The sequence below is a fragment of the Sordaria macrospora genome, chromosome 4, assembly GCF_033870435.1.
Source record: "Sordaria macrospora chromosome 4, complete sequence".
Taxonomy (NCBI): domain Eukaryota; kingdom Fungi; phylum Ascomycota; class Sordariomycetes; order Sordariales; family Sordariaceae; genus Sordaria; species Sordaria macrospora.
The window spans coordinates 4,337,993-4,359,456 of NC_089374.1; the positions used below are offsets into that span (position 1 = coordinate 4,337,993).

At 53.4% G+C, this 21,464-nt stretch overlaps 4 protein-coding genes across 4 annotated transcripts; 2 read left to right on the forward strand and 2 right to left on the reverse strand.

The window, feature by feature from the left end:
- Positions 1 to 3,134: 3,134 nt before the first annotated feature.
- SMAC4_02111 (uncharacterized protein) lies at positions 3,135 to 12,928 on the reverse strand. Its single transcript, XM_003350351.2, has 2 exons — positions 7,839 to 12,928; positions 3,135 to 7,763 (listed from the first exon to the last, which is right to left on the reverse strand). The coding sequence occupies exons 1-2, from the start codon at positions 12,523 to 12,525 to the stop codon at positions 5,326 to 5,328; spliced, it is 7,125 nt and encodes a 2,374-aa protein (XP_003350399.1). The 5' UTR covers positions 12,526 to 12,928; the 3' UTR covers positions 3,135 to 5,325.
- A 992-nt stretch (positions 12,929 to 13,920) lies between these two features.
- SMAC4_02110 (uncharacterized protein) lies at positions 13,921 to 17,125 on the forward strand (the record flags this gene model as incomplete). Its single annotated transcript, XM_066089706.1, has 3 exons — positions 13,921 to 14,302; positions 14,385 to 15,373; positions 15,433 to 17,125. 3 exons carry the CDS (start codon positions 13,921 to 13,923, stop codon positions 16,690 to 16,692), a joined length of 2,631 nt encoding a protein of 876 aa, XP_065946954.1. The 3' UTR covers positions 16,693 to 17,125.
- A 1,144-nt stretch (positions 17,126 to 18,269) lies between these two features.
- SMAC4_02109 (40S ribosomal protein uS11) lies at positions 18,270 to 19,336 on the reverse strand. Its single transcript, XM_003350349.2, has 4 exons — positions 19,182 to 19,336; positions 19,051 to 19,105; positions 18,676 to 18,836; positions 18,270 to 18,619 (listed from the first exon to the last, which is right to left on the reverse strand). Exons 1-4 carry the CDS (start codon positions 19,264 to 19,266, stop codon positions 18,468 to 18,470), a joined length of 453 nt encoding a protein of 150 aa, XP_003350397.2. The 5' UTR covers positions 19,267 to 19,336; the 3' UTR covers positions 18,270 to 18,467.
- A 61-nt stretch (positions 19,337 to 19,397) lies between these two features.
- On the forward strand, positions 19,398 to 21,283 carry SMAC4_02108 (uncharacterized protein). Its single transcript, XM_066089705.1, has 2 exons — positions 19,398 to 20,265; positions 20,454 to 21,283. The coding sequence occupies exons 1-2, from the start codon at positions 20,146 to 20,148 to the stop codon at positions 21,078 to 21,080; spliced, it is 747 nt and encodes a 248-aa protein (XP_065946955.1). The 5' UTR covers positions 19,398 to 20,145; the 3' UTR covers positions 21,081 to 21,283.
- Positions 21,284 to 21,464: the final 181 nt, after the last annotated feature.

Consider the following 21,464-nt stretch of genomic DNA (forward strand, 5'->3'; position numbering starts at 1 on the left):
GGAGGGCCTCAGATGCTGCAAGTTAATCGTTTGAGGTGCGGTTGAGCTCAGTTGATAAGAGACAGATGTTGGTATGGACCCAGAGCACATGTATCCAAGCGAAGTTTTCGCAAACTAGTCGGTGGCGGTAGAAAGGCGACGATGGTGATGTGGGGTATATCTTCTTCTTTATGGCTTGAGTCGGTAGGTTGGTTCCCGGATAGGCTGGCTGGACGATGACGGCACTCTTAACAGTTCCTCCCTCGTAAGCTCATTGCTTGCTGAAAATTGTATGACCGGTTCCTGTGGATACTGGTACTTGGTGTGTAGGTTGTCGACCCTCCCAGTTCAGCCTGACTTCCAAAACGAACGGCCCTTTCTTCGTTGGCGGACTTGATGACAAAGGCAAAGTAGATTAAGTAGAGGAAGGAAATTAACAGCGGGTAACGACTGTGATATATCTTTTGGTGTTTGGTACTGAGCAGAAAAGCAAGGGCTAGCTGTCTTGGAGGGACGGGGACAGAGTGGATATATGGACTTGACCGGCCTCTTAATCCAAGGCATAAGCATACAAGCAACGATAAGTACGAGACGTGATTGTAGCTTGGAATGTGGAGCTCAAGTCGGGTTTGACGACCGATGACGGTGGCATAATTTGAGGATCTTATGCCATGGACTGTCTGCCGGATATAGAACAGGACCCTGGCCTCAAGTAGTGATGCACCGAGCGGGCATGACAGCTCGTAGCTCAGATTGCTGGACAGGGTTGCCGGCAGAACTAATTATCGAGGTCCAAGAAACCCCGGGCGGTCTAACTCGATTCAGATGTTGCAGTGAACTTGACGATCCAAAGAAAACGAAGCTTCGAAAACGCATAGAAAAAGATAAAACGTCAAGCTTGACAATGTGCGGATGAAACAAGCCCTGCCATGCGGCTGGGAAGCAGAATGGCAAGAAGCGAATTAGGGGGTGCTGGTAGCAGTGCTCTTCTCTACAGACAACCAAGGGAAGCAGCGGCACCCGACTCACAAGGAAAGCCGGTAACGAGAGGCTTACACTTGCAAGACAGAGGTAGGCAGACGGACGATGGCGAGCGGGAGGGGAGCTTGCCGGGAGGGGTGGCAATCTGGCCGAGTCCTCCACCTCTGGACTCAGGGTACGCAGCCAGGAAGGTGGGTGTAAGTGCCCGCAGAGAACAGTGTGCGGTCAAGGTACCTGGTCTTTTCAGGAGAGTCAGAAGAAGTCACTTGGAAGTACCAAAGCAGGAACATGATAGCGACAGCATGCCTTGGCCACTGCTGGGGGGTGACCATTTCTGGGTGTGGTGGAGTGCCGTGGGTGGCAAGCGGAGGGGGCATTGAGGAGTGGGAAATTCCATGGTCTCTGAAAAGGGAAAGATATTAAGACGGGGGGGGGGGAGCTATATCAGATGCACGAAACAGATCGGTGCCCTGACATACGATAGGCCGCCAGGGTAAAGGCGCCTCGAAGAAGGGGTAACATCTACACATGACTAAGGTAGGTACCAGTGCTGGATTGCCGAGCAAGGGCAAACGAAAGGCTGCGAAGTGAGGAAAATATGCAGTGACCCTGCCGGCGTGAAGTCTGAACCACATCATTTGAGATGTCTGATGTGACCCAAATCCCAAAGAGACCAGAGAGCTGCCGCAGGCGGTATAGGAGGGCTCTCAAACTGAACAAGATGATTTTGACAGGGTATGAAGTAGTCCAAGATAGGTACGGTCCCTTCTTGTTCCGCCCGTCAATATGTGGCGTTTGTGAAATGGGAAAGGTTTGATGAAGCTGCCGCCAACAATGTAGCCGCATTATGAGGAGAAAAGGCACACCTTCAGTCCTTCACCCCAGAAGGAGGCACTAGACTGCTAGAGACGGACATTGAAGCGAGAGTAGTTCCAGCCCGGCAGCAGAAAGACCTTCAGCTCAGAACGAAGAGGATGCTCTGGCAGACCGGGGCTAGGTCCTGTCAGCTTGATGACCTTGCTGAGCTCGGTCACCGCGTGCGATCATGACAATCATGGATGGATTCCAGACGCGCCAGACGCGCAACTTGACGCCATGTCTCGGGCTAGGCCCTGCGTGGGGATCCCGTTTGGATACGGTAATATCTCGAAGCTACCACTTGGATTATGCCATGATGATGATCGCTTTTCACATGGCCAGGTGACGTGCTTGAAGGGGTTAAACGCTCGGCAACTCCAAGATTGCGCTTGTTGTGTGTCAATGCTGCTTCCGATGACGAACGAGCCGAGGCTGGAAGCTGTCGCAAACTAGCCAATTGTCAGCCTCCTGTTGAGCATAGTAAGGTCAAACTGAGAAGAGCTGCAATGAGCAGGGCAAGTCAGTAGTATGCAGGCCGGAAAAGAGCGATACTTGGCAAGATAGTCGCGATGGTTGTGTAGGAGTGTGTGGGCGAGATGCCATGGGGAGATGCCATGGAGGTGAGGTCCGTGTAGACGGTGTAGAGTGTAGACCGAAAGAGCGTGGCCAAGATGCGCGCATGAAAGAAACGTGTTTCATTCAAACCTTGCAATTAAAGGCTGCATTATGCTACGCGCAAAGGCAAGATGAGCGTGATTTCGGAAGTTTTCTAGAAGGAGACAAAGCGGCTTCTAGCGCTGACCGGGGTAAGCTCTAGTGGCAGAGGAATATCGCCGTGAACGCTGATGATCCCGCAACTGGCTGATGTCGCTGATATTGAAATTCCTGCTTTCTTTCAAAGAACTTGTTAATTTGTTGGCTGTGGTTGTAACAAGTTCATGATATGATTGTAGCGGGCAGTTGATGGTGGTGGCAGTGATGATGGGATCAAGCAAGGTGAGGGATTGAGTGAGGTGACGGCGGTGAGAAGGGTAGGGGATCTCGATACAACCTTGACTTAAACTATTCCCAACTTGGCAACGGAGTTTGCTCCTGGGGCTCTGTCGCTAACAAAGCTCGAGGCTAAGAGGTTTCGAACGGGTGGGTAGAGGCTATTTTCTGTTAGTGTCAAACAAACCTTGAGCTGGGAACAAAACAACCTGGAGGACGACTCAACAAGGTTTGGGTTTCCTCTGCTTCGCTTCAGCCCAGCTGAGTTGTGGTTTTTGGTGTGGCCGGGAACTGGAGAGAGGGAACTGAATGGAGTGAAGAATTTTTCCATCCGTCGTTTGTCGATTCTGGCAAGTGGATGTGGCATTCTCCAGTGTCGGTGTGAAGCTGAGAGGGAAGGTGCCGAGGGAGCTCCCAAGATTTTCGCTTGTCGTCGTTGCCATCTGGTTCCAGGTTTGGTTCTCTCCTTCCCAACAAACTCCCAAAACTCCCCCACGACGTGGATGAAAGTCGCGGTCGCAACCGAACAGCTCCTTCCCCTTGAAACTGCGTCATTGTCGCAACAAGGTGAATATTCAGTCATGATGCCCCTCCCAATGCAACTGCGACTCTCCCAAGTGCCCCTCTGAACTACCTCTATGCACAATGTCACCGTCGTCTTTCACCTTGAACTTCACCATCCGACTTCCAGACCGTCGCCGTCACCATGACCTCCTTCTGTTGCTATTTTCATCACATCGAATCCACAACACCACCACCACTACCACCACCACCACCGTGTTCCAGTCGATCGACGTCAACGCATTGACTCAGCTGTTGATCCGGGACCGAAAACCATGCCACACGCCTTCTTTGGCGCTTCCATCATGCTTCCAAACATCCCAAGCGAGTGGCACCAAAAAAAGACTTTGACAACCTAGTTGAGGCTGCGAAGCTGAGACTCGATGGAAGGGTGGCTTGGAGGTGGGTTGCAGACATCAGGTCAATCTGCATTGACATCTCGTACCTGCATTTGGTCTTGCTAATGCGTGGCCCAAGAGGCTGCAGTTGTAGAGGTACCTTAGTACAGAGACTGAGTGACCGATATTGTGCAACGGCCATATTCGGGTCTCCAATTCCTTTCAGTACGCAACTGTCTTTGCACCTTCTTTTCGCTCAGTCGAGCCAAGAACCGTGGCTTACCTATTTGGGCCAAGATTAGACGCCATCCTCAATTCCACATCGTGGGGAAGCGAGCAACGGCCAAAGGTGCCAACGGAGAAATATCCGAGGGGATCCCGCGCGAAAGTCGCCCGTCTCTTCTCCGGCATCCGGACCGATCGCAAAGACTAATCTTGAGGACTGATGACAAGCCAGAGCAAGAGCTCCGCTACCTCCGCTGTCATGGGGACCGGAATTTGCCGTGACAATTTCGGATCACGGACGACGTTTCTAGACACAGTCAGGCCTGGTCTTGGCGGACATTGCTAGTCTGTCGTTCTTTCAATGCGAAAATCGGTGCATGGCAATCGGAATCTGCGTCGGCCCATTTTGATCGGCCCCGGTGATTTTGGGAATGGGGACTTTCCGAGTTGGGTCAAGTGTGTCCAAATGGAAGCCAGCATCTCATCTGTGATCCATTCCATCCCATCTCACTGCATCCCAAGGCAGAGAGGTATCTCAGGGGTCTTCAGAGACTTGACCAGCTCCCCTTGCTCATCCGCTTCCCAATATGAGTGACCTTCCTTCCCGGCGATACCCTCCCATGCCATCTGCCTCCCACACCCCACATCTGGAAAGCAGACAGACAGGGTATGCTCTTTCTCTTTCCTATTCATAGCTAATTTACCTTGTTACCAGGTCATGTCCCTTGCTCGTCCCGACAGCTCCTCCTACCCCTCCATCTGAATACATACACCCTCGTGCCAGCCTTGGAGATATGTCCACGCTTAGCCTTGCTTGACCTGCAATAGACCGAAGCCACATCGCCTATCGCATGGACGCATGAAGCGTAATCTCTCGCCAACGCCGTCATCAGCTTGTACAGCGTGCAATGCTTTAGCCTCGAGCCTGCCTGACGGGGGGGAAAGGTAACGTACCCGGAAAGAGTCTCTTGCACGGCTATTCCGCTTCCCGGTGCTTGGGGAAACCAGAATGAGATGCTATCTTGTGTTGGCCGTTCTCTTATGACCAACTCGTACACACAAGATATTCACATGTCAACAACATTGCGTAACCAGAAAAACAGATGCTCATCGTGTTTAAACACTAACCACTATTGCCGAGTCCAAACCAAACGACATCCTGCCTTTATCCATGTCGTAGACTGTTAAACACGCTTTTGTGTTGAATACATATTTGTGAGACGGCCTAGCCTCAAATGCAGAACGCCGTGCGAAAAAAATCATGGATGATAAAACAAATGGTACACTCTCGTTATTCACTCCCACATATTTGACCATAATCCTTGAACAACACATTCTTCTTCTTTCCCTCTCTCTCTCACACACACCCATACACAATGCCCGTTCTGCCTCTTTAGGCAAAGTTATCCTGCCTATCGACCCAGATATCCTCCAACTCGTTGAAGCTCGAGAAGTGAATAGGTCTGTGCTGATCGCTGTAGAACGGCAGCGGCGTATCGAGCTTGACATGCACCGGCTTCTTCTCCAGGCCGCCAAACGCGCTGCCCATGAAGCTGTAGTTCCACTTGCCGCCGTCCGGCACCAGGAAGAAGCCCCGGAACTTCTCACTAAGGAGGAGCTGGCGCTTCTCGCCCATACTGGTCGTGAACCCTTGCGGCTGGTCGCTGGCCACGTCCTTGTTCTCCACGCCCCACTTGAAGCCCTGAGGCGTGAGCGCCCAGGCTGACAGCGACACGCTACCGGGAGTGAAGGAGACGGCGATAGTGAGCGTGTTTTGCTTGTCCCAGTTCGGGTGGGCGTCGAGCAGGCGTGCGTGCTCCGTGACGTCCATAGCGGACATGTACGGCAGCTCGTTGCCCGACTGCGTGTGGATGATGCCGAGCGGCTCCATGTCCTTGAGGTACTCGTGCTGAGGGAGCTGGTGCGGCAGCTGGACGTTGCGCAGACCGCCGATCTGGGGCACCATGACGATGCACTTGATCTCCTTAACCTGGTCGTTGTCTGCGGGCGAGGCGCCGTAGAGGTAACCAGCGACTTGAACGCGGAGATCGGCAATGGCGATGAAGCGCTTGAGGATGTTCTTGGGCATGACGTAGGTCACGTCGTCCAGGTCACTATCCACGGGCGACACGTACATGTTGTTGGCCCTGGTGCGGAGGTTGGAGGTGGCGATGGCTCTGGTGCGCCACTCGGTCTTGGAGGCGAACGTCTGCTGCTCGAACTGCGATGTCGTTGTGACGATAATTTCCTCGCCATGCACGTTCTGTGTCTTGGTGGTGACAGCGGTGAGCTGCTGCTGCTCTTGCTGCTGCTTCTCAATCTCCGCGGCCTGCTGCCTCTGCAGCGAAGGAGCTGAGATCTCCATACCGAGAATGATATCACGGACTTCGCTGCTGGTCAAGCTGGAGACGTTGACATTGTTCTTCTTGCCGTAGTCGTTAAGGATGAGATCGCGGAGCTGCGTTTCGACCTTGATCCAGTCCTCATCCGACAGCGAGGGCCAGATGTGGTGATCTTGCGTGATGACAGTCTTATCGGGACGCAAGATGAGCTTTGTCTTGTCCTGGTTGACGTGCAGGGCACGCAGGATGAGGATGAGACGGGAAAAGGCAGTGTAGGAAGAGATACTCTTCAGCCACTCGTCGTAAAGATTGAACAGAACCATCTGCGGCTCGGTGGCACGCAGAATCATGTCACCCAGCTTCTCGACCTTCATGGCGGCCTGGAAGGGAAGCTGCAACTCGGACGCGCGGATGGAAATGTTGGGGAAATCAAGCAAGTTAACTTCCAATGGATCCAACAGGCCCTTTCTGGTCACGATAAGCTGTTTGGGCTGCTCTTCGACGGGTAGCGATCTGATAAGAGCAGCGACTTCTTCGGCAGTCTTCCACTTGGCCAACTGGCCCAAACGCTTTTGACCGGCCCAGACACTGGTGTGAATAATCTTCAAGAACAACTGACCGGTACGAGGGTTGAAGATGAAGATGGCACCGTTGATGGGCTTCGTCGTCAAGTTACCCTCGAAGGTCTTGTGGATGGTAACACGATAGACGTTGGTATCGTCGATGAAGAGCTGAGTCTGGTTGCTGAACAGCTCCGAGTAGTTCTGCGAGTTCAGGAACTCCTGGTTGCTCTCAGAGGCATAGAGCTGCAGACCCTTGCGGATACGCTCACGGAGAACATAGAGTGCAGGGTTTGCCTTCATGATCTTACCCATAGCCTGCTGGATCAAGAGCTTCAAGCCTGGGAAATATTGACCGTAGGCAGAGTACAGGTTGTAAGCAAGATCGATACCGATCATAAGACCAGTGGGTGATGGGTAAAGACTCATGCTGTCGGTGGTGTAGTCGAGATACTTGGCTCTGACGTATCTCTCGATATCGTGAGAGTCGTAGTCACCATAGCGGAGTTGAACATCGATCCAGAACTTGTTGGTCGTGGTAGACTCGATGACATCCTTGGTATCGAAAAGGAGCGATGGCCGAGTAACGTTCCACTTGTGGCTGGCAAAGAGCTGGATATCCGCGCAGGAGCTGTTCATCTTGTAGGACTTTCTGGGATGGATGGTTTCCTTCTGGACCGATTCGATGCTCAGAGCCTCAAGCTCCTGATCGAAAACCTGGCAAAGATCCATGACCACTGACTCGTGAATCTTCTGCCACAAATGGGCACGGAAGATCTGGATCAAGGAGATCTTGAGAGTGGGAATCTTGCCGTGCAAGAAGATACCAGTAAGATCCAACTGGACTTGGAAACCGACGTAGACGTTAGCTCTGTTGATGGTGGGCGACCACCAAAGCGTGAAGCGACGGTTAGGAATCTGGTTGAGACCTGTACAATGTAAGAGTCAGTATATGTGCATATGGCAGGAGAGTTCACAAGAGGCAAGTGGGGTGGTAAACTTACCGCTCCTCTGGGCATTTGTCAACTTCTTGAACTTCATCGACTCCTCAAAACCACTAGCCTTCTCCCAGAAGAGGCCTTCCCAAGATGGGAAACCAGTTGCCTTGAACAGGGTGTGCTCCAGAATGGTTTCGACACCACCAAGCGCCTGGATGACGTCGGTACGGTATGCGTTAAGGTTCCAGAGTTTACCGTCGTGCCTCTGACTTGTCCACCAGAAGGGGTTGCTCTTCATCAACTGATAGATCTTGAACTCCGAACGGGCACGGAAACCCTTGTCGAAGCTCAACGTGCTACGGTCCTTCTGGAAAAGAGTGTTGATACGAGGCAGGCCACGATCCCAGCTGTCCTCCAGGTCCTCCAGGGTCAATCTGCGGTTCTGCTGGTTGGCTTCAAGACGCTTCTGCGAGTATTCCGTCCACACACGCTGGGAATCGATGAACTCAGCTTCCCACGGGATGATGTAGCGGAAGATGTTGGGGATCAGCGTTTCCTCATCGTGCGACATACCCGCACGGTAATGGGTAACTCCGAGGTCTGTCTGCTTTGACCAACGCTTGTCGCTCGTAGGGATGAGAATGTGCGAGCCGGAAATCATGCCCAAGCCACCGAGCTCCTTGGGGGTGTAGAAAACGGCAGGGGGGAAACGGGAAGGCATCTTAGAGTTGAGACCAATCTTGACACGGGTCTGGATCTTGGTCTCACACTTGACGATAGTGTCAAGCAAGTTCACAGTCGAGACAGCAGCCTCGCGGTAGTAGGTGAAGAGGGCGATCAACGCCGTGTTCCACTTGTTGGCAATCTTGGTGAATGTAGTCGAGCCAGACGACATCAGGATTTGACGGATCCTGTTGTTGAATTTCTGAATGTCCTCCTCGGTGACTTGAAGGAAAGCATGAGCGGTGCGTTCCTTGGTCGTGTTATCAACCAGTGACCAGACGCTGTCCTTTACCGGGAACTCATCGTTCTGGTTGCGGATCTTGGGCAAGATGCGCACTTCGAAGCCGCACATGGAGAACAGGAGGTTCGGGTTGTCCCTGCTGTACACGCTAGCGAAGGTGTCTTCCCAATCAATAGTCGTCACGGATCTTGGGAGGCGGTTCTTGAGATCCCAGAAGACAGCTCTTCCGAGGTTGACGTCGTGCCTCATGAGACGCATACGCGAATCTCTGGGCCAGCACTTCTTGCTCTTGTAACCAATCACGTTCTCGAAGTTGGGATCAGGCTGCTCGGTCAAGAATCGCTGGATAAGGTCACGAGACTCATCTGCCGTGAATCTCAAGAACACCCAAATCTTGTCGATGTACCTGGTGTACAACCTGATCGGGTGTCTTGTTTCAGTCTCCCGGTCCTTGAACTGGAGGAAGTCATTGGGCGCGTGGGGAGGACCGGCGATCTCGCTGGCACGCTGCGGGCCAAGCAACAGCAGATCAAGGATGAGACCATAGTACTGGAAGACGAAGGCCGAGAACTGCAAGCCACGAATCATACCATAACTGTTGACATGGTTCATGTCCTTGTAGGTCAAGGTAACGTTGTTCTTGGCCGTAATGTAATCGGCAAGGTTGTGGTCCATGATCAGGCGAAGAAGAGAGTTGAGCAGGGTCAGTTCAATCTTCTCGTAGACCTTGGAGAGTTGCGTTTCAATCATGACATTGCACTCGCCGTTCGAAGTCTCCCAGACCTTGTCGAGGTTGTTGATGCCCTGAGCCCATTTGTAGACAAGCAAAGGCGGCACCTCCGAATCAGAAGGCTTGATCCAAGCGGGGAAGAGATGGCGCTGGTCAGCCTGATACCACAAGTACTGATCGAGATAAGCATCGCTGATCTTCTCGATCGGCTCGATATCGTAGACCGGGTTGATGGTACTGTAGTTGTCGTTCATATCGATGCCGACTTCCTTGAAGGCTCGCTGAGTAAGCAGGAAGCGCTTGATACGCTCCAACGTAGTGCCGGGACTGTCATATGCTTGCTCGATCAAGGCCAACTCCTCACGCTGACTCTGGTTCAATCTTCCCTTGGTCGAGTAAGCCTCACGCAAGCGCTCCAGCGCCAAGATAAGGATTTTGGTGTCATGCTTGTACGAGACACTGGGGAAGGGGATAGGAGAGAACTTTCTCGACTCAAGCCAGTGCACCGTAGTGGTGTAGATGGCAACAGCCTCCTCGGAAGAGACGTAAGGACCGTCCTTCATGTGGTTGTGCTGGCGTTCTTGCTCAGCCTTGAGCCACAAACGCGTTAGGCGGCCAACGTTCTTCTTGGCAACGGTCTTGTCGACGGTAGCACCCCGACGAATACGCTCACGGTTGTAATGAGCGACCGAAATCCACCAATCAGCCTTGGACTTGACGTAACGGAGAATGATATTCTCGATAGCTGCGGGAAGTCCAGGAACCTTCCAGGGAATGTTACTCTTCCAGCATCTCCACGCCTCAGAAAGATGTTGAAGAACCGTGTTGACCTTGCTCTGCTTGATGCCTTCCGGCATCATGTCCAGCAGATCAGCCATGACGGAAGCACGAAGCTCGAGATCGAAGTGAGATTCGACACGCTGCTTAGTGACGGTCTTGGCAACTCCCTTGCTGTGACGACCCTCGAACTGACGGGAGAGAAGGTTGCCGAGCCATCTTTCGAGGAGGGGAATGATACCTCGCATGAAGAAGAGCCACACACGCCATGCCGGTGCCCAGAAACCGCAGCCTGGACCCTTACCAACCGGGCCGGCGTTGAAGCGATAGTAAATGAGATGCTTGAGATCCTTGCAGGAACGGATCTGGTGCATCAACTTGTACTTGTAACGATACATACCGGTCAACTGTCCGACGTGGTTGAAGGCATACAGGATACCATCGGCAAGCTGGAAAGCGTCAATGTTGCCAAGACGGTACTGTACCTGGGCATCGACAATGAGCTTGGTCAAGCGCAAAATTTCACGCATGAGATGGAAGGCGTTTCCGAATCTAGACTTCTTTCTCTCCTTGGTCGTCAACGTCTTGACGGGCTTCAGGTTGAAGTTGTAGTCCAGGTGGAGGTATGTGAGGTTCTTGCGGTGGATAAGCAGGTTAAGCATGTTGAAACCCTGCCGGCAGACTTGCAAACCAGCTTCAACCCAATCAATCGTTGTCTGCTGGAAGAACTTTGTCGCTTTCAGAGTCCGAAGCAAGTTTTGCTTCTGAAGAGACTTTGGTTGCTTCTTATGCAGCTCATTGAGGACGTAGGTTTTGAGAAGCTTCTGGTACGAGACGCGCACCTTGACAGGCTGCTTCGGCGGGCAGTGCTCCAAGTACCAGTGTTTAACGAGAGGCACATCTTGGGCACGAACCATACGTCCGGAGCGGCGGTCGAAGGGGAACGGTGCCCACCAGAGCTCGATGGCCGATGCTGTCTCGTCCGTATACAGCTCTTCCTCGGCCATGAAAGGCTTGACGCCGGCAGGCAGCTCAAACGCCTCCTCTTCCGGCTCCTCAATGTTGCCAGGCCCGAAGAGCTCATCTTCATGGCTGACTGTAAGGTTCTTGGGAGCAACGGCCCTCGAAGAGATGGGGTTGATGCTCGTGTCGAAGTAGAAAGCGGGAAGATTGTAGTCTTCTGTTCGCGTGTAGACTACTTGAGGATGTGAGTGAACTGACAAGTGAACGCTTCTAGGGAGTGCATTGTAGAGATGGGGGTAAGCTACACGGCACTCCGTTCGGATAGGGTTTCTGAAAATGATGCGATCCATAGCATTGAACTCGCCAAAATCCTCATCGTTGGGGTCAATGTCCTTGTACAGTGGCTCGAAACGAGGTCCGCCCGGTAACGCCACATTCAAGGCCTTTGCTGTGAGGAAGCTCTTGAGCTCGAAGAGGTAGTAGTAGTTCTTGTCGACAACCTCAGACACCAACGGTCTGCTTAGACGGTACAAACTCGCCATTTGCGGCAGGGTGAGGTTCCACTTCTTGTAGCTGGGCCCGTTGACGTGGGACGTGTCGAGAAGCGGCTGGTGGTCATAGAACCACTCGTAGATTGCTGCTTCTTCGTCCTCATCCAACTCCATCTGAATGGGTTCAAGTGGCTCGACATCCTCGATGTTCTCGGACCAGGACAGGGGCGGTTCTTCGTCGTCGAAAGGCGGGAATCGCATGCGCTTGAACAGTCGGCGGTCGCTCTTTTCCTTGCGCATTACCGTCCACATACTGGCCCACTGTGCAAAGAAGACCGGCTCGATGACTCTCGGGATCTCGTTCACGAGGGTCAGACAACCGTTGACGTGGTAGAGAACCTTGACCTCTCTGGCAGCCTCCCAAGGCATGGGCATGTTCTCGAGCAGCTTCAGCACAGCATGGGGCATGAACTTGAGCGCACCGAGATAGCTGCGCTTGTCGCTGGTGTACTTCTTCTGCGAGACATCTCCAATGTCCTTAACGATCTTTCGCAAATGCTCTGGTGGCATGTCGGCCTTTTCCGTCTCCACGAACCCGCCTTTCCTCTTCTCGCCGAAGCGATTCCTCTGCATGCGAAGCCATTCCTTCTTCTTCTGGGCGAACTTGGCGACATGAGGATCGCTTGGTGGGAAGAACCCAGGCGGCGGCGGTGCTGGGATAGCAGGAGGAGGTGGGAGAGAGGACGGAGGCGGCGGCGGAGGAGGTGCTGATGGCGGAGGAGGAGCGCCCCAGCCGGGGGGAGGAGGAGGTGGTGGCGGATAAGACATATTTCGATCTTGTTGCTCTATGATGCTTTGTTGCTGTCGTTGACTCCTATGTTTTCGTCGTAGAGGTCGTCGTCGTTAGAGGCGTATACTGTGTAGTAGGCGTTGGTGACGAGATACGTGGATGGTTAAAAAGGTATCGTGGATGTCGCCTGTCCGCGCGATGGCGGTTTGCAGTGCGCGTGTGGTCGTCCCAAGGCTTGTCTTGCTGAAAAGAAAAAAAAGACACGTAAATATTAAATTCCCATTGATGTTGGATGAAAAATGGGCGTCGGTCGACCTCGCACCAAATTGCAGCGATGGTCGATCAAGGCTGGGAATGGAGACGTCGATGTTGTGGTTGTGATGTTTGTGGTTTGGTGGTGACGCCAGGACTATGCTGGCGTTGACGTTGGCAGGTTCGCCTCGTTACGAAAAACTTGAACAGCCTCGCGACGGCGGCGTGGGCGGTCGATAAAGTTCCAGAGGCCGGGGCGGGAGGTCCAGGTCCTTGACGCGCCAAAACGGTGAACCTGGCAGCGGGACTCTTCGCTGGTGTGTGCAGTGCAGGTGCTTGTTGGCAGCTGCAGCCCAGCACCCGCTGTTAACTGAACACAAAAAAGACCTGGGGAGCTGGGGTTGGCTGCCCGCAGTGTGAGTGGGCAGGCTGGACTGCCACTTCCAACATTTCGTGGCGAAACGTCTCCTGTTACGTGCTGTAACTTTCAATACGCGACCCCCGTTAAGTAGAATGTTTGGCTTGGCAATTCCACAGCAGGTCAAACATGCACATAACCGAGTAGAGCAACACGTATCCAGTTCAGGTAGTCGATACTTAAAGGTGGGGCATCTAGCTAGCTAGCTGTTTGCGCCCAAGTACCAAGACGACAGATGTTGAATCTTCATCGTGAGGCTGAACAAAGCAATGCTTGATATTGTTCCCTCACTCCGCTCTCAAATAGTGTACAAGAACCCGGCCCTCTGGTCCAGTTGACAGCTCCCTCATGCGAACGTCTGCAAGGTTCAGACCTCATCGGGATCACCAGAGTTAGGTGGAAGCAGGTACAAGTCAACCTAAAAAGTTCAGCCTCCTCCCCCCGGAGCAGGTCTTCTTTCCCCCACACCCCTTGCTCGGATTGAGTCATACCCAATCATTACAGCGCTCGAGGCCCAAACCGCTCCGCTCACCTCGCTAAGCCCCAAATCGCCCCCACCAAAACGGCCATTCAGTGAAAATTAATTCTTGACCCCTCTGTCCGCCTCGCCGCAGCCGGGTTTTGCTTTGCCAACCATCCGGACCATCACCACTTCCGTCCACCACGCCCAAGTACCCATACCGGCAACCCGGACTTCTGCTTCGCGCCCATACCCCCGGAACCCGCATATTTATCCCGAGTCCATCGAAAAGAGACCGCAACCATGTCTCGTTTTTTCCGCGGCGGTGACGACAGCTCCACCGACAGCAGCTCCGAGGAGGAGGAGGTCTACTCTTCCGAGGAGGAGGAGAAGGTCAAGGCCGAGGACGAGTCTTCGTCTGAGGAGGAGTCTGACGAGGAGGAGGAATCTGAGGAGGAGGAGGAGTCCGACAGCGACGAGGAGGAAGGCCCCAAGAAGAAGGGTGCCAACCGTTTCTTGCAGAGCGACGACGAGTCCGAGGAGGAAGAGGAGGAGGAGCAGAGCGAGGATGAGGCCACCACCAAGGTCAAGAGCGCCAAGGACAAGCGCTTCGATGAACTCGAGTCCACCATCAGCCAGATCCAGAACGGCCAGAAGATCAACGACTGGAGTCTTATCGCCAGTGGTTCGTATATCCTGTCAACATGTTGTACACGCCCTCGATATGTCCTGCACCGATGCTTACTTCCCTCTTCCCCCCTCTTTAGAATTCGACAAGCTCAACCGCCAGGTTGTCAAGCTCCAAGATGGCAGCAAGGCGCCCAAGTCCTACATCAAGGCCATCGCCGACCTTGAGGACTTCATGAACGAGACTCTCGCCAAGCAAAAGGTCACCCCCAAGAAGATGAACGCGACAAATGCCCGTGGTCTCAACGCCGTCAAGCAGCGCATCCGCAAAAACAACAAGGACTACCAGACCCAGATCGATGCCTACAGGAAGGATGCCGACGCTTTCATGGAGTCGGATGACGAGATCCCCGCGCCCAAGACTGTTTCCAAGGCCCTCAGGTTCGCTGAGGCTCCCGTCGTCAGCGCCGAGCAGCAGGAGGAGGACGACAAGGGCTTCTCTACGGTCGATTCGCGCGGCAAGGTCGTTCAGTACACCCCCGAGAGCATCCTCAAGCACCTCCGCACCATCATCGAGTCTCGCGGCAAGAAGAACACCGACCGCCTCGAGCAGATCAAGGTCATGGAGACCCTCAACAAGGTCGTGCCCATCACCCCTTACCAGAAGATCCGCGTTCTCCAGACCCTTATTTCCGCCCGCTTCGATCTCGGTGCTGGTGGCGCCGCCCAGATGCCCTTGGACCAGTGGAAGGCCGCCGAGCGTGACCTTGCCTCTCTCTTGGAGATCCTTGAGAAGGAGAAGGACCACGTCGTTGTTGAGGGCGCTGAGGAGTGGGATGATGATGACAAGCTCCCCACCATCCCTGAGGGCGAGAAGTACCTCAAGGTTCCCGGAAGCGTTGTCTCGCTCATTGAGCGTCTCGATGACGAGCTCACCCGCTCGCTCCAGGCCATCGATCCCCACACCTCCGAGTACATCGACAGGTTGACCGACGAGGGCTCCCTCTACAACACCATCTTCCGCGGTCTTCTCTACTACGAGCATCTCCGCAAGGATGCTTCTCTTGAGGTCCCTCAGGAGAGCTTGAACCGCATCATCCAGAGGCGTCTGGACCATGTTTACTACAAGGTACGTACAAAGACAATGTTGAAATGCTCAGCCGCCCTTGCTAATCATCATTTTTTTAGCCCGCCCAAGTTGTCAAGATCCTCGAGGAGAACGCGTGGAAGCAGGTCTCTGCCGAGGCCGATTCCGAGATTACCCCCCGCAGCCAGTCCGGCGATGCTGGCAAGCTCATCAACATCCTCTCCAACTACCTCTTCGAGAACAGCGAGGGCATCATCCGCGCTCGTGCCATGCTTTGCCAGATCTACTTCTTGGCTCTGCACGATGAGTACTACAAGTCTCGCGACCTGATGCTCACCTCCCATCTTCAGGAGACTATCGCCAACTTCGATATCGCCACCCAGATTCTCTACAACCGTACCCTTGTCCAGGTTGGCCTTTGCGCTTTCCGCAAGGGTCTCGTCTACGACGCCCAGAACACCCTCCAGGAGATTTGCGGCAGTGGCCGTCAAAAGGAGCTTCTAGCTCAGGGTGTCATGATCCAGCGTTACAGCCAGGTCACTCCCGAGCAGGAGCGCCTCGAGAAGCAGCGCCAGCTTCCCTTCCACATGCACATCAACCTCGAGCTCCTCGAGTGCGTCTATCTCACCTGCAGCATGCTCCTCGAGATTCCTCTGCTCGCCCAGACCGGTTCTTCGCCCGATGTCAAGAAGAGAATTATCAGCAAGACCTACCGCCGTATGCTCGAGTACCACGAGCGCCAGATCTTCACCGGCCCCCCCGAGAACACCAGGGATCACGTCATGCAGGCCTCCAAGGCTCTTGCTGCTGGTGAGTGGAAGAAGGCCACTGACTTTATCCACAGCATCAAGATCTGGGACTTGATGCCGAACACCGAGGATATCAAGACCATGCTCGCCAAGCAGATCCAGGAGGAGGGTCTCCGCACCTACCTCTTCACCTATGCTCCTTTCTACGACACTCTCGCCATTGCGACCCTCAGCTCCATGTTCGAGCTCGATTCTCGCAAGGTCTCTGCTGTCGTCAGCAAGATGATCAGCCACGAGGAGCTTGCGGCTGCTCTTGACCAGGTCACCGAGACCGTCATCTTCCGCAAGGGTGTCGAGCTCAGCCGTCTCCAGAGCTTGGCCCTCACTCTCTCCGACAAGGCCAGCTCCCTTATCGAGACCAACGAGCGCACGCTCGAGCAGAAGACGCAGGGCTCTGCCAACGCCTTCTCCAGGAAGGACAACCGTGGCGGTGGCCAGCGTGGTGGCAGAGGTGGTGCCAGAGGTGGCGCGAGGACGGGCGGCAACCCTCAACGGCAGGCCGGTGGTACACAGTTCACCGGTGGTGCTCTGGGTAATGCGGTCCGTGGTTAAAGCTCTGTGGAATAGGGAAATAGGTGGTTTTCGTTTTGCTATTGCATTGGGCTTTGGTGTGTGACTAAAAAGCAATTCCCCAGGTCTTTTAATGGTGCTATCTCCCATGAATGCGTTGCCCCATGGTTAGACCCAGCGAAAGTTTAGTCTAGAATCATAGGTTCTCTCGGTTTAATTTGTTTTTGGTTCGGGCATAGCTTCACTCAAAATTGCGCGTTTGGTCTTCTCTTCATGATGTGTCTGTCAGGTTATCAAATGAAATTGCGTGGACATGAGGAGTGTATGATGTACGCCAGAATCACCATGAGCAACTTAACAGCCGGTTTGAAACAAGTAATCTTTAACGAACAGGTCCTTTATCTTTCATGTCAATGAACCATGGTTTCAGGGCTACAGATCTACACAGTAGCTGCTTGGAAATGGGTAAGATGAGACCATTAAAAATTCATAATTTTCGTTCTGCAATTAAATTCAACCAACTTGTGATGAGGCATTGTGACTTGCATTGGGCACTTCATCATTGCTATGAACTCACGACATTGCAGTTTTGAGAGAACGATCCTAGTGAAAACACATCACTCCTAAAAGAACTAGATGTCGCCGACTTGGCCCACAAACGACGCCATATGGTAGATAGGTCTACATGCCAACAACACCAAAAGAAAAGGCCTGGTTTAGGCAACTGAAAATATCAAGACATGCGAAGTAAAAGAGTATCAAAGAACTTGGTTGGCAACATAGGCCAGTCTCTGTTGTAATTCAAGCTGACAATCGACCCGCGTTCGAGCCTGATACGACAAGAAATAGTCAAAGACCACGAGGACTGCCTTGGTTGTTAGGACCGTGCTTACTGTCCGCCTTGTCACCTACCGCAGATGAACGATGGGATAACCTAAATCTACGTAGTTTCCTCAATTTAACCTCATGTACGTATTGGGGGCGAGTCATTGTGGCAAGCAAGAATTCCTATCAAGCAGACAGGAAGAGCATAGTGCTTATCCGCCTTAAAACGGTATCCATGGTGAACCTGTGATGAGTGGCGATTTGGACAAGTATTCGTCACGACCAACTCGAAGTGGAACAGGAGGAAAAGAAGCAACGCACCACTTGAGCCTAATGTACGAGGTGAGGGTGAGAAGCACTCAATACTTGTCGCCGACTACCCAACATTACCTGTTTGTGTCGAATACCCAGCGTATATGTTTCCAGCTGGTTAAATGCTCACCAATGCTTGAAGTGTGATGTAGAATAGGTACGTCGCAGTATGTGCAAGACAACGCCTTGGAGCCGCTTTGGACAGGCAGCGGTGAAGCCATACATGGCAGGTGACGAAGCTGTTAGAACAAATCGCGGGCGGGGGCGAATTTCATGCCCGGCGTGATCGACATGGAGAGACGTACTGGAGTGACGCCTCATGGGTAAGGTATAGGTTGGAGCAAAGGTTACTCGGCTGTCTAGATGTCGACTGCACGATTGCACGATTACGCGAAAGCGGATTCACACAAAGGCAAGCATACATGACATAGGTCACTTGGAACACACACGAACGCCAGGCTGCGATCTGAGCTGCCGGTGGCAGCGAAGGGGGTTTTTTGACTCCCATCTATATTCATCTGCTGCAGTTGTGCCAAAAGCAACATGTGACAAGCCAGATCATATGGAGACCAGGCAAATTAAGGCCGTTCTCCTCGTAGTTGTCAACGCCACAGAGAAAACCAGATGATAACCGTTTTTTCTTTTCCGCCCAGAAGCCAGGCAGCCACCTCTCTGATAAATCAGAGACGGCGACCACGGCGACCACCCTTGCGACGAGTAGAGTCGGAGGGGGTGGGGGTGACGTCCTCGATGCGGCCGATCTTCATGCCAGAGCGAGCAAGAGCACGGAGAGCAGACTGGGCACCGGGGCCGGGGGTCTTGGTGCCGTTACCTGTGGGAAGTTATTAGCATCAATCATGAAGTCGATAGGAACATAGGAATACATACCACCAGTGGCACGGATCTTGATGTGGAGGGCAGTGATGCCGAGCTCCTTGCAGCGGGCAGCGACGTCCTGGGCAGCCAACATGGCGGCGTAGGGGGAGGACTCGTCACGGTCGGCCTTGACCTTCATGCCACCAGTGACACGGCAGATGGTCTCGCGGCCACTGGAATCACCCAGAACGTTAGCCTCAGAACCATCGTTATGTTTGTCTTCTCATCGTCCGAGTTCACGATTTTGGCGGTGGAGCCGGGATCCAAGTAGAGGAGTCGCGTGGAAATTCCCCAAGTCTGCTCCCTCCTCTTCCGGTTGGGAACGCCAATTCCACCCGCCAAAAATCGATTCCTCGTCGCGATTGATTCCTTCAAGAGGTTACGAACCTGAGATCGGTGACGTGGACGAAGGTGTCGTTGAAAGAGGCGAAAATGCGAGCAACTATTTTTTGATTGTCAGCCTCCAATTTTGGCCGCTTTTCGCTGTCGCAAAGTCGTCGTCGCAGGTCGAAACTTACCGCCGAAAACGAGCTCACCCTCACGGATCTGAGGGCCAAGGGAGATGTTCTCCTGAGCGGGACGGGCGGCCTTCTTGGGGGGCATCTTGACGGTTGATCTGGTGTCTTGGACCTGTGGTGTTGATACTGTCAAGTGGACGATCTCCAGATTCCAGCATAAAAATTCGGCGGGGGTAGTTCGACTTCGTGCGGTTGAGAATGCCCTATCGAATTTGGCGGGAGAAGGCGGCAGAAAGCGGAGCACAGGCACCAAAACCATCGGACAAACCCTAAATCCACTTGGCAGCCGAGCTCCGTGCGGCCCCACTGTTCTCAAAATTTCGCGGGCCCTACTTAACAATCGATCGTCGGCTTTTTTCTCGTCCTTCTGCTCCTATTTCGACATCGAATTCTGACAACGTCGCAGATCGACCACCGGCACCATGTCTACGTATGCCAACCCCGATCATTCCCCTTGACGGCAGAGGAATGGTATCGTCGCGTGTTCCAGGAACAATCTGCAGATAGTCGTGGTCCTCTCACTGGGTGTCTTTGGCCTGTCTTCTCACGGAGCAGCCATCGCCCCAGCTCGATCCCTCTCACGATTCTCCCTCTTTCCTCCAGGCCTTGGACCGACCAGGCTTGCAGACTGAGAGATGTCTCGTGGGGTGTTGGGGTTGAAGGTCTCTGGCCTTCTCCCTTAAATCCATCGCTGCTGCGACAGACGAACTTGGACAAGAGTGAAATCTCGAGTCTTTGCTCTCCGTCACAGTCAGCCCACCTTTCGGACACTTGTTGTCCAGGTCGTGCTTGGCTGTGTGATCCTCACGCTGAAAATGCTGAGCGCATCTCTCCAAGTTACACCAAGCGGCTACACCAAGCTGTCAATCGAGTCAGCCACGAGAGAATGCCGCACTTGAGCAGCAGTTCTCCACCGGCGCTCTACCACATACCTCTGGTATGCTGGACCCCGTACTAATCTGTGATGTTTAGTTCCGTCCCCACCAAGAACGACATTCTGGTCCCTGAGACCCTCCTGAAGAAGCGCAAGTCTCAGGAGAAGGCCCGCGCTGAGCGCCAGGCTGAGATCGAGAAGAAGAAGGCTGTAAGTATTACCGTTGCTCGAGCTCTCCCCCCTTCCAGAGGACAACATGATGCACAACATACCATAGCGACTAGGTTCGCCGATGCTGTTGCTAAATACCATCTTTCGGGTCTGACATAATACCTCATCAATGGACTATTTGAACTGCCTTCTTGCGTTCCGAACTCATTGCTGACTGTATCCAATAGGCCAACAAGGAGAAGCGTGGCGTCATCTTCAAGCGCGCCGAGACCTACGTCAAGGAGTACCGCGACGTCGAGCGTGAGAAGGTCCGCCTTCACCGCGCCGCCAAGCAGGATGGCTCTTTCCACATCCCCGCTGAGGGCAAGCTCATCTTCTTGATCCGCATCAAGGGTATCAACAAGATCGCCCCCAAGCCCCGCAAGATCCTCCAGCTCCTCCGTCTTCTCCAGATCAACAACGGTGTCTTCATCCGCGTCACCAAGGCCACCGCTGAGATGATCAAGATCGTCGAGCCCTGGGTTGCCTACGGCTACCCCAACCTCAAGTCCGTCAAGGAGCTCATCTACAAGCGCGGATACGGCAAGGTCAACAAGCAGCGCGTCGCTCTTACCGACAACTCCATCATTGAGGAGAACCTTGGCAAGTACGGCATCATCTGCATGGAGGATCTCATCCACGAGATCTACACCGTCGGCCCCAACTTCAAGCAGGCCTCCAACTTCCTCTGGCCCTTCAAGCTCTCCAACCCCACTGGTGGCTTCCGCACTCGCAAGTTCAAGCACTTCATCGAGGGTGGTGATCTTGGCAACCGTGAGGAGCACATCAACGCTCTCATCCGCCAGATGAACTAAATGCAATTGGGGTTTCGTTGAGATAATATGAACCTCGTCTTGGTCGTTACGGATGCATGGCGCTCGGCGTTAATTGGGAAGCCTAATAGGCCGGGATGGGAATGAATGCAACTTTGTCGTTTTCCAATCACAAAATCTGGTTCACCGGTGGATTCGTGATCCTAGCCTGCTCCGTAACTGGCCTTGGCTCGGCCCAATGCTATTAAAATTCGATGTCTACCACACTGCCTTCTTTCGCTTGTGATCATATCCGTGACGATGAACAAAGAAACGCCCTTTTGCCGCTCTGTTATGCAATACCCAGTAGACCATGCCTGCTACCCAATACAGTCACGTAATAATACACTCAACGGTCGCAGGTCCTTGATTCCATCATCCATTCCC

Bases quoted from the DNA above. Each gene is read 5' to 3' on its own strand.
- SMAC4_02111 (XM_003350351.2), bottom strand. From the start codon at position 12,525: ATGTCTTATCCGCCACCACCTCCTCCTCCCCCCGGCTGGGGCGCTCCT. The intron at 7,764-7,838 runs GTAAGTTTACCA...TACATTGTACAG, and splicing joins GACAAATGCCCAGAGGAGCG to GTCTCAACCAGATTCCTAAC.
- SMAC4_02109 (XM_003350349.2), bottom strand. From the start codon at position 19,266: ATGCCCCCCAAGAAGGCCGCCCGTCCCGCTCAGGAGAACATCTCCCTT. The intron at 18,837-19,050 runs GTTCGTAACCTC...GGGTGATTCCAG, and splicing joins GTCCACGTCACCGATCTCAG to TGGCCGCGAGACCATCTGCC. The intron at 18,620-18,675 runs GTATGTATTCCT...AACTTCCCACAG, and splicing joins CAAGATCCGTGCCACTGGTG to GTAACGGCACCAAGACCCCC.
- SMAC4_02108 (XM_066089705.1), top strand. From the start codon at position 20,146: ATGTTTAGTTCCGTCCCCACCAAGAACGACATTCTGGTCCCTGAGACC. The intron at 20,266-20,453 runs GTAAGTATTACC...TGTATCCAATAG, and splicing joins AGATCGAGAAGAAGAAGGCT to GCCAACAAGGAGAAGCGTGG.